Raw genomic sequence first — 12,013 nt, 5'->3', positions numbered from 1 at the left:
TAATCAGATCCATGAGAGAGGATCAGAAAGAGTTTCAGTCCCTGAAGAATCACCAGATCTACGACAAACTCCACGGGCTGCTCATTTTCATAGCATTTATCATCTTATATCATTTTTTTTTCTCGGTTATTGCATTCGCTGGGAATCGAACCCATGACCTTTGTGTCGCCAGCATCACACGCTACTGTCTGCACTACAGGAACAAGGCTCTTGTACCTTAAACATGAGAATCAGTCAGAGAGACTTTGTCAATCGTGTATTAGAGAGAGAAAAACATCGGATATATTAAGAACTAAGATGTAATTGCATATCAATCGATATTTCATTATATACTGAATATTTGGAAATTCTTAGAAATAGCTGTGTTATCTCCTCGCATCTTACCTTTCAGACTATTTCTTGAAATGAAAACATCTGCAGAATTGTTTGCTCGGCCGCATGAACTCTTCAGCTCTCTCCACGCATCTTCCAGCAAACGTCTCCTGCTTCTTCCCTGAGTCCTCGTCTGTGTCTTGCAGTCGCAGTGTTTCTTCAAGCCGCAGGGCTCGATGGTGGAAGCCGCTGTGGGTTGTGTGTGTGCAGAGCTAGAGAGAGATCTGAACTGGTGCTGGCCAAAGCTGTTGAGAAAACAAGCCCTTCCAGATGTTCGCAAGCGAATGCAGCGAAGAGTCTCAAGGATGCTGTAAAGATGTGGAACGGTGCTCTTCAAGTCACTGTTATTGATATTATTGCATCATTTTGTCAGCATGTAGTCATTTCTGGTATGTGTGCCCTGCTGAAAAAAACAATAGAAACCATCACAGAATGTGTAATGGTTTTACTGGTTATAATGGGACTTGTGCTGGTTTTGATGGAAACTGTAACGGTGCCTGTGGGTTTCTGCGGGTAACTGGTCGCCTTCTACAGTATTGGTGGCTTGTTAAATACAATAAATCTTTAATGGAATATGTCCCAAAACACCATTTTTAATGGTCTTAATTCAATTCAATTCAATTCAAGTTTATATGTATAGTGCTACAAATTGATACAAATCGTTGCAAAGCAGCTTTACAGGAAATTAAGTTTCTACAATATATTAGTAGTAGCTTATCAGTGGTGATTATGTCCAGTTGATGTACATATGGCAGAAATGTACGGTAAAAATCAGTTAATGATGACGATCAGTCAGAAGATGAACACTATTAACAGCAATGACTTTATGTTGCAATCAAACTTATAGCAAAATGTGGTAGTTCTGTATGTTGTTTCAGGGTTAGCATCATCTGAGGTCCTCTGAGGGTCAGCATCATCTCTTCTCAGGTGTTCGCTCATCTCAGATCTTATAAGGGTTGAATCCAGACTGAAGCTTGTGTAATTCCTAGTTACAGAAACAAATAGACAAAATTAGCGTAGCTGCTGTTCCAACCAAGCAAAAATGATTTGTTCAACCCAAGCTAAAGAATAATAATGATGTGCATTTGATCAGATATAACTGCAGTACAAGATTATGAGATGCATTATGTGAATGCTTCACTAAAGAGATGTGTCTTTAATCTAGATTTAAACAGAGAGATTTTAATGGTTACAAGTTGATGGTTTGCAGTGTTTGTGATGGTATTTGTAGCAGAAACCATTAGCATTTCTGGATGGTTTCTATTGTTTTCTTCAGCAGGGTGAGCATGTGCTTCAGAAATATCAGCAAACGTCAGGATCGATAAAATGATTTAAATGATTAATCGCAATTAATCGCATCCAAAATAAAAGCTTTTGTTTACAGAATATATGTGTGTGTACTGTGTATATTTATTATGTACTGTATATATAAAGACACACACATACAGTAGCCCATTTACATGTACTGTTTATATTTATATTCATATAAGTTATATTATATATAAATATATTAAACATATAAACTTATGTTTTCTTATATATACTGTAAATATATATATATATATATGCATGTGTGTATTTATATATACATAATAAATATACACAGACAGTACATATATTCTGTAAACAAAAACTTTGGTAACACTTTATTTTAGGGTCTCTTAACTAGTTGCTTATTAGCACACATTTTACAAGAATATTAGCCATTTATTAGTGCTAATTAAGCACATATTAATGCCTTATTCTACATCCCTAATCCTACCCAACACCTAAACTTAACAACTACCGCACTAACTATTAACAAGCAGCAATTAGGAGTTTATTGAGGGAAAAGTCGTAGTTAATAGTGAATAAGTGTTCCCTATTCTAAAGTGTTACCAATGTTTTTATTTTGACAGCACTAAAAAAAACCTTTGAAATGCTATAAACTATTTTTTTATTCCTTATTTTCTGCTCTCAGTATCTGTTGTTCACACTGAAGAACATACCATTCTAGAGACTTCTGGACTCACAAAATGAACACTGGCTAATATAGAGACTGGTTGTTAATAAAACAGTCATAATTGTCATAATTTCAGCAGAAAGAGCGATGGCTAAACATCACATATGGGGGTTGTTTTGGAAAATTCGGGGTACTTTGAGTCAAAAAGGTTTTTATCAGTCACGAATAATGCGATCATAAATCTCCCTCCAGAGCCCGAGTCGATCTGTAATCATCAACTCGCTTATCTGCGATGGGGAAGCCAAGAGCTATTTCAGAATGACACGGCCTCACGCTTCTTCTGAACTATGATTAATGATACGAAGAAAAGAAAATTTCTCTGAGAAGTGGGATACGGGAGGGGAAACACCTCCAGATGCTGTAATCGTGGTTACATCGAGCAGTTACAGGAAGTTATATTTACAGGAGGACGGTCCTCCTTCTTCCGTGACTGTACAATAAGAAGCAGAAATGTGTGGATGCACCGGTAGTTTCCTCATCGCTGCGTCTCCAGCGTGTCAAGACAGCAGCTGTTGCCAAGGCCATGCGGGAGTGTTCACCTCAAATAGCAGCATGTGGCGATCACGCCGATTGTGTGTGTGTGTGTGGATCTAATGGCTCTCGGCTTCTCATCATTTATTGAAGGACTCTGGTCTGCGCACTGAAACACACACACACACACAAGAGGGGGTGTGTCCCTCCTACACACATGTTGCAACCTTGATTACACACCCGCACCCTCCCAAAGCAAATATTTCACTGATCTCTCTCTCCGTCTCTCTTATGTTCAGTAGTTGCACTGATAATGACTCCTAATCAGAATGTATTATAAATTCCACAGTTCTGCCCTTGACTCTCCTTTCTGCCTCACAACCACTGCTGAAAACAACAACAGAAACCATCACTGAAATTCTAATGGTTTCCGCCGTAACAGACATTACAAACCATCAACTTTTAACCATTAAAACCATTAAAAATGGTTTCCTGTAGTGTGCTTTGGGACATATTCCATTAGGATTTATTGGTTTTGACAAGCCACCAATAGAAGGCGACCCGTAGAGACCCACAGGCTCCATTAAACCAGTAAAACCATTACAGCTGCTGTGATGGTTTCTATTGTGTTATTCTTCAGCAGGATGATGTTAGACGTTACACGCGGTGTCAACAAGCAGTCATTTCTTTGGAGGATAGCTATTTTAGAAATAAATACGTCAAAACAACAACTACAACGTTACATAAGACTTCATAGAAAGCCTTTGTTTTTTCTACACGATTGTCCCTCTTTTGGGACGACGTCTGCGACAGAAAGCCTATCGAGCCTGAAAAGGCTGAGAACGGACGGAAGTCTTTGACCCAAACCCGCTTCTCCTGCCGCTGTGTGGGAAGAAAGGTGGGCGGAAGCAGAGCGTTAGTCATTCCCAAAAGACCGAGCATCCACATAACTCCGAGGAAGAGCACAAACCTGCAGAGCAAAACTTATTTTGTTGACTTGGAGCCTGAAGACATCACTTTGTAAAGTATCCAGCAAATATAAATATATAAATCATGTTTAGAACTGTCTGCTGAGGTTTGCCTTTTATTGGTTTGTGGTGGTTTTCAGCCGTTCTTATTTCCCCGTGTCACTCTTTGAAGGAGATAGCCGGCGGGATCTGAGACCCGGTCAGGTTCCTGTTACGCTCACGGTAGCAGAGATTCCCCTGCAGCTCCTCAGATCTGACTTTTACTTTCACAATGACCCAGACGGCCGTTCCTTGTGCTTTACTGGAAGTGCTGCTCATCTTTATGGGAAAGGCTGTGACACGCAGGGTGGGCGGCTGCACTTCTCGTACTTACAGGACCTGGCCGAGGCACAGAATATCTTTATGACCCTTGTTAAGACAACTGACTAATGACTTTTGCCCAGACTGTCGTGTCATTTCTCAAATGCCAGATTTGTGTGTGTACTGCACTGAAACACAAAAACACTGAGTTATTGTATTAAAGAAAGGCACGACACGAGCAAGACAAGTTTTCAGAAACCTACTCTGCTTTATTGTTGATAAAAAAGAAAACAATGAACAGCATTTGAAGACCGCAAGTCATTTAGAAGCAATTAAACCAGCGAGGCAAGTCGCCCCTTAGTCACACGTTCCCGTCAGCCCACGTTTGACCACCAGTCGCTCGAGTCTTTGTGTAATTCTCTCGAAAAATAGTAAAGGAGGCTCCAGAACTGGCCGTCAAAATCTGACACATCAAAACACACCGTGCTGCGGTAACATATTCATCATCAAACTTCATCTTTGCCTTAAAACGCTCAGTCACGAAAGTCTGATTCTAATTTGGGATCAGGACTGAGAAGATAATCGTTACACAAACCGCCTTCTGTACACACAAAGTAAACAGAGTAAACTCATTTTCAGTATGTGTATATACGACACACAGTAAAGAAAAAAGACCTTGTGGTCTGTCGAAGATTTCGACGCGATCAGTCTTTAGAGTTGGATCAAAAAACACAGCCGTACATGTCCCAGGAAACAACACGAGATTTAGGGTTAAAATAGAGGAACACAGAACAATCAGGAACAAAGCAAGGACCAGTGGAAAAACTCGAGCACTCGGTGGACAAATGTACCAACAGTAGGCATGTACGAACACAAACCAGCAACACAGAAACGCTTGGAGCCGAGCTCAAATAAAACAACACCACACTGCTCAGTAAAACCACTTCAATAAATAAAGCATTCGGAATGATACAAAGTAATACAGTAGGTACCGTACACACACTATTCTTAAACAAAACAATTTTGTACAAAAATACAATACGTTTGTGACATCAAAAACCTTATTCAAGTTTCAAAAAATAAATATCTTCTTGTTGCACAAGGTTATTTGACAGTTCTAGTACCTGTCTCAGGTATCCCTATGAATCATCTCCGTAATGGATAAAGATATATAAATAAAATGATCTGCATCTCCACTGACTGTAAGAAAGGCATTGAACAGATATTCTGAGCAGCAACGCTGGCAGACGTACAGGACTCTTCAACACACGGACGGTTTTCGCAAAAGCTGGCCTTCTTCGAGTCCTTTATCGCAGCGGCGCGAAGCGCGTTACGTCATCGAGCTGATCCGACGTCTGTAGCAGAGCGCTGACTTCTGCTCGCCTTGTAAAACAATGTCTGGGTGCCATTACCAACAATCTTTCAAAATTTCCCTCATTTATTAATTTTACCTACTATAAACATAGTTGTAGTTATAGTTCAAACTGTCATGCTATACACAGAGGATAAATATTACACATCATTTAATGTTTCTGATTTATGTGCAATCGTGTAGTTTCCAAAAAATAACGTGTCAACAAGACACTAGTATTCCGACCGTGTTCTTCCTCTCCTCAGAAAACAACATAAATACAAATTCTGTATAAATAAAATTGCTTCATAATTCATTAAAAAAGAAAAAATTATAAAATAAAATGCAGAAAAAAAGAAAAGAAAAGTAAAATACTATTGATCAAAAGCCCTTTTGTTGTCGTTCTGATTTCAGGTCAGTTATGACTCTTGACTTGGTGCATCATCCCATTTCTTTAGTCCAGAGTAGCTTTTCCACGCCGTTACTCCAGGTTAACACAGCATTAATACTCATTAGATAATGGCAAAAACATGCTATCAACCCATTATTAGAGCGTATCTCCCGCCGGGACGAGAGATTACAGTGCAAAAGGTCTCGGAATGCTCAGGAAATTCCCAACTCAAATACGGCCAAAGGTACCATTTAAAGTTTTGCACAGTACCACGATCCTTTATCCGCAGATGTCTCTTTGCTTATAACGTTGCGATATTAAACGCTAATACTTTTGAAAAAGTCTTGGTTTGTATAAAATATTTTTTTCTCATATTCACAAATTGCACAATATCAAACCAACCAACCAACCAACAAACATATGCTGTAATGTTACTGAGACAAGATGACAGATTAAACCAAGAGATTTCCACTAGAATACAGGTGACATCTCAAAGCAGTATAAAGGGATCGGTTCCCTTCCACGTTTGTAAGAGTCCGTCAGGTGCTTTGGAGAAAAGTTTGCATAATAGTGCAACAATTTTAGAAACACGAACCCCCAAAAACATATAAAGTTTGTCCATCGGTTGAACGAGACGCTGATTATAAAGAAAAAAAAAAACGTTGAGAAAAGTTTCCGTCGGCCTGAAGTGAAGTTGCAAGCCGGGGTTTGCAGAAAAAAGAGAAAAGTATTCAAGTGCAGAATTCCTACTTGAGTTTTTGTTCCCTTTACCGCATTTATGACCATCCCACCCGCAGCGCATTCACATCCCTGTCGCTTTGGACTGACCCCGAGTCCAAGGAGCGGCTGAAGAACGTACTTCGGGAGCGTGTGCAGGATTGTCAATCCCGGACAGATGGAAAGCGGCGTCGCTCTCATGCACGGGTCTCCCCCGCCTCGCCCTTCCAGCAGAAGCAAGACGGGGCTGAGAGAGACAGAGAATGAGCGCGAGAGCAGATAAAGAGAAAGTCATTAGAAAAGCCTCTTGTGGTTTCAGCAGCTGGTACTCTCCCCGCTCTTGGCCATGCCGGCCGAGCTGACGGCGATCTGGCAGCCGTTAGTGACGTGATTCATGACTTTCTGTTTGAGCTGAGCCACCTGCTCCCTCAGGATGCTGGCGGTGGAGGCCAGGTCCGAGTTCTGCGTCTTGAGCACCTTGACCTTCTCCTCCAGCCGCGAGATCCTCTCCAGCTTCCGCTTGCGGCACTTGGAGGCGGCGATGCGGTTCCGCAGCTTCTTGCGCTCCGCCTTGATCCGCTCCTGGGTCTCCAGGTCGATGGGCGAGAGCGAGGGCGGGGAGCTGGCCGGGTCGGCCCCGGGCGGGTGCGGCACCTCGGGCACTGTCTGCGGAGCGTCCGGGCCCCGGGTCTGAGGGCCGTGGGGCGAGGCGTAGGCCATCTGGCCGCCGGGGTAAGAGGAGGGCAGCTGGTTGGGGTTGTAGCTGCTCAGGTTGGTGTAGATGGGCATGTCTGCGGCCGGCATCAGGTTCCTCTGGTAGGGGCCCTGGATGGAGGAGGAGGGCGACATGGGGGCCCCGACCAGCTGATTCTGCTTGTGCAGGTCGGCCAGAGCTTTGACGAAGCCGTCGGCGAATCCCTCCTGCTCGTTTGTGGCATGGTTTCGATACATGAAAGGATTGGCGGACGCGTTGGGAGCCGGGCTTGTAGTAACCAGCCCCTGGTTAGACTGGATAATCAGGTGCTCCAGATCTGGAGAGGACAGCTTCAGGAGGTTCATGTCTGGAGAAGACATCAGCGAGCCGTTGGGATTGCCGCTCATGCCCAGACCGCCGGGGCTGTTGAGTTTGAGGCTGGAGGCGTTTCCCACGCTGTTGGAGAAATTGTGCGGCATGTTGTTCTTCTTGCTCATAATCTTGTGGCCTTGGTATCGATCATAGTCTGGAATTTGCCCAAAGTTTGGAACGCTATCATCGTGATAGAAGGGCGTTTCCATCTTACCCGTCATTGAAACAGCAAGACAGATTCCTCACAAGACATAATATGGCGAGAAATTATCTCAGCTGTGTGTTTTCAGTCATCCACGACGGAAAAAAAATAATCAGTGGAGTTGTTGGGATTGGGAAGGGCATTCAGAAATCCTCAGCCTTAAACCTACAAAAGAGTAGAAATACAAAAACGGAAGATGAGGAAAAATAAAGCAAGGGCTACTGAAGAAAACATTCACTAGAAACGAATCACAATGCTGATGGTAAAATCTGTGTTTGTGTGTGGCCAAAATCACAATCGTGCGACTAAAACTCACACACACACACACACACACACACACACACACACACACAGTTTCTCCTCCGCGATTCACACAGACATCAAAGTAATCTCTAAATGATCAGACTGTCATTAAAATAATGAAACCAGGAAGCTTCGAGTTCTTCCCGTCAATAAAGACTCACTGTTGACTTTCCTGGGCTTCATCCAAACACAGCTGAGCGCTTCTCTTACACTTTCTTATTCATTTCGCCACATGGTCGTTAGAAAAATCCCCTGTCAAAATCCCACAGCACACACTGGCGAGCAAACAGGCGGATCGAGTCACTTACTGTGTGTAGGATCGATCAGATGAAGAAACAATCCACTGCGTCAAAGCTCCGATTAGTCACGCTGGAAGGCGACAGAAAGCAGCGCCGAGCGCAGAAGCGTAACCCACGCAGCGATGAATCAAGCGCGGCTCAAGAACAGCGCGCGGCTCCGCGTCCTCTCCGGAGCGCTGCGTTTCCTCGTCTGCTCGCTGTCAGAACGACTGTGGGACTTTCTGCTCGGCTGATTATTAATAACACACGCCCTTCTGTTCCTGAAACTCGCATGACAGTCAGTCAGACGCGCCTCCTCCCGCGCGAAGCGTCGCGTTTATTGGCCGCTGGAGCGCCTGCGATGTTCGCGGAGGGTCACGTGATTATGGGAAGAATATGCGCCGCTGTTCTATGCATATACGCGCTGAATATTACGTGTTTGGTTGAATGTCAACCAAAATGCCATCTGTTTTTGACAGAAATTGACTTTCTCCCACAGTTTTTAAATGAGTTCAAGTTGCACAAATATTTTGCCAAAAGGCTGTACAATCAAGAAAAATACAGTAAGAAACACCGATTTAAATAGAATTAGCAAATAAGGGATGCAAACTCATAAAACATTAGAAAGCATGCACATGAAACCCCAGCCATCTCAAACAGCATCCCAGGCGCTGTGGAGACAAAAATGTGTTCAGTATGTTTCCAAATGCCTTAAAGGTTGTTTATTTAAGACAAACAGAACACTGTAAGCACATGTAGGCTGTGCTTATTTTTTTTCTGTGAACTGCTTAATGTTCTATTTCTATTCATCTATTAAATTTAAGGCACCACCTTTTTATTAAAACATTTTTTTTTCTGCATTTATCTATTTTAGCTTATGCATCGACTTTAAAATTGGCATTGTGTATGAATATCGTGGGTCTTATGACAATTTGCCTGCGATGTGCATCGTTTGGAAATCGCTTTTGTAAAAAGCATCTTCTTCTAAAAAGCATCCATTGTGGAAAAGTGCTCTAAATGCACACACACACACACACACACACACACACACTCGCTCTGCTGTCCTACACAGCTAGCTCGACCTCCACATGTCTGTTTTTAGAGATTAGCCCACACCTTGCTCTTAGGTAAGTCGGGTGGGAGGTTATGCGATCAGAGCAGGACTGGTGTGGGTCGGGTAGCCTGCAGCGGGTCTGATGTGGGGCCTGGTCTCGCTCCCCAGACGCTTCACTTCCAGCGTCTCTGTTAGTTAGCCGCTCCAGAGGTGATCTGCTCCGGGGTCTTTAGCTCCCCGTCAAACACACAACTGCACTATTAATGACGACTGTTTAGGGGTTGTGTGTGTGTGTGTGTGTCTAACAGCAGTTCCCTTCAAGGTCATCAGATAAGCCAAGCCTTTCCTTCTTTATGTGACTGGATTCATTTAAAAATGAATAATTGCTTATGTATACATTCCTCAAAGAGTTTTTTGCATATCTTTTTGTGTTGTGCAGCAGCAGTGGCATTGCATAATATATCAAACTGTAACGTTCACCTTCACACAACGTGTTCTGAATTTGTTTGGTTTCATTTTATTCATTCAGCAATAATGTTTGCATCCACGCACCGTTCTGCGGTGTTTTAGTTCTAATGGAGGGAAATATGAAAAACGGTGCTTTTGCTAGTTTGCTATTATATTCATTTTCTGTGTGTTGCACAATTAAGTCACCATATAATGAGATATCGTTTTGCTGGATTACAGAAAAAAGGGGGGAAACTGGTGAACCAAACCATCCGAGTGAAAAATTTGGAGCACAAATTTAGCATTTCAAAGGCACACAAACTAATAAATTGGCTGTGAAGCCGTAATGAAATAATCTTTCGGCCCATTTACGTCTGATGTGAAGAGAGCTCTGAAACTTGTGTGCATGTAAAATATCTCAGCCTTCCTCCTACGGCTTTTTGCCATCGTGAATGTTTTGATGTTGTTGTCCACCTCAGAATGGCTCAAATGAAAGCAGCATAAAAAACCGCATTCAAAAGCTGCAAATGAGCTGCGTTCGATCGGAGAGACAGGGACTCGTGAAATACTCTCTCTGTTCGCTTTCATCGTCAGACAGACGCGGAGCAGGTTCGGCGTGATGCTATCAGAGCTCCTCACATCACAAGAGTTGACAGTAAATCACAGATTCAGTCCAGCACACCAGAGCTCAGGTCCGTCACAACGCTCTTCTGTTCTGTCTATCAGGCTAATAGCGTCAATAATAGTGGAAAAGGAAAACAGCGCACCTCTCCTGAAAGCAGACTGTATTTATTTACCAGTTTGTCTTACCACAAATGTGAGTGGAATAAATGAGCGTGTTCAGTGCGAGTCTTTTGACCAAACAGCCATGAGGTAGCGTCTGACGCCGCAGAATAAACATGTGTTTGCGTCGAGCTTCGAGGAGCCAGAGCTGTGTGTGTGTGTGTGTGTGTGTGTCTCACAGGTTCGGCCCTGTAGTTTATGTTGTTTTATTGACTACAGAACATTCTGATATCCAGCTCACATGAGCTCGATCTGTTCTGCTGTCTACCAGCAGCTCTCTTCTGAGGAAGCACTTGAAAATAAAACCTCACAGAAGTTAGTCAGGAAAGCACAATATTTACCCTGCTGAAAAAACCAGTAGAACATGTAATGGTTTTACTGGAAAAAGCTAATGGTTTATAATGCTATTTTAATGGAAACCATTAGAATTTCTGTGATGGTTTCTATTGGGCTTCTATTGTTTTTTTTAGCGGGGCAATATTTGACAGGAATGAAAATGAGGCTGTGAGGGACTGAAGTACAGCGCTGTTGTTTAGCAACATACCATCATTTTAGCTGATGAAAACAAGACAAACACTTGTGAAAATGACACAAGCTATGACTTTCTTACAGTGCGTGCCATTGTAAAGACTGTAAGTCTGTCCCTTTTCATCCATATTAAATTCAATATGGCGTCTAACCTGACTAAGGTCTGTAAAGACTCATTTGGAAAGATCTACAGGCTTTCTGTGATGGTTTTCAGTTCTGATTGAAATGTGCTTGTCTGGTTGTATTTGTTGTCATGCCCTGATCGACACGAAGAGCTGCAGTGTTTGGATCAGGGTTCGAGGCTCCCACACTTTCCTCTCCGTTCTGCCGTCCTATCAAAAATAAAAGGCCATTTCTTTCATTCTTTTTCAGCTCCTGGCAGTTCTGGGATAGCCTCTGAAAACCATGCCTCCTAATAGTTTGGCCAGAGGACAGTGTCTTTGAGCTCAATGGTGCTTTCCTTGAGGAGCGCCTGATGGTGATTCAAAACACTCACAGCTTTAGGACCAGAGCTGTTGACTCAAGCTGCCAGTAATTTCTTTGAGGAATCCTGTTTTGACTGGATCTACAGAGCAGAAGGGAGATTTTGGTTGTAGGTAATAATTTCTTGAGACTGCTCATTAAGTGTCACAAGATGATTCACATCAGTGAGGTGTAATCACAGCGGCAGGGTTACTTCATGCTTTGTCGTCTTATTCATGCCAAATATATTTAAGCATTTATCTGTCAAACTAGCAGTCGTTCCTCTTTGACTGAATTCTTATGGAGAAGATGAATTGT

The 12,013-nt window shown here is 42.7% G+C and overlaps 1 protein-coding gene across 1 annotated transcript; it reads right to left on the bottom strand.

Annotated features, from left to right (window-relative positions):
• Nucleotides 1-4,358: 4,358 nt before the first annotated feature.
• On the bottom strand, nucleotides 4,359-9,107 carry june (JunE proto-oncogene, AP-1 transcription factor subunit). Its single transcript, XM_058776118.1, has 2 exons — nucleotides 8,452-9,107; nucleotides 4,359-8,005 (listed from the first exon to the last, which is right to left on the bottom strand). The coding sequence occupies exon 2, from the start codon at nucleotides 7,857-7,859 to the stop codon at nucleotides 6,888-6,890; it is 972 nt and encodes a 323-aa protein (XP_058632101.1). The 5' UTR covers nucleotides 7,860-8,005; nucleotides 8,452-9,107; the 3' UTR covers nucleotides 4,359-6,887.
• Nucleotides 9,108-12,013: the final 2,906 nt, after the last annotated feature.

This window comes from Onychostoma macrolepis, chromosome 05 (genome assembly GCF_012432095.1).
Source record: "Onychostoma macrolepis isolate SWU-2019 chromosome 05, ASM1243209v1, whole genome shotgun sequence".
In the NCBI taxonomy this organism is placed as follows: domain Eukaryota; kingdom Metazoa; phylum Chordata; class Actinopteri; order Cypriniformes; family Cyprinidae; genus Onychostoma; species Onychostoma macrolepis.
Note: the sequence above shows the minus strand (reverse complement) of the source record. Positions and strands in the feature narration are given on the sequence as shown.

Bases quoted from the DNA above. Each gene is read 5' to 3' on its own strand.
- june (XM_058776118.1), bottom strand. From the start codon at position 7,859: ATGACGGGTAAGATGGAAACGCCCTTCTATCACGATGATAGCGTTCCA.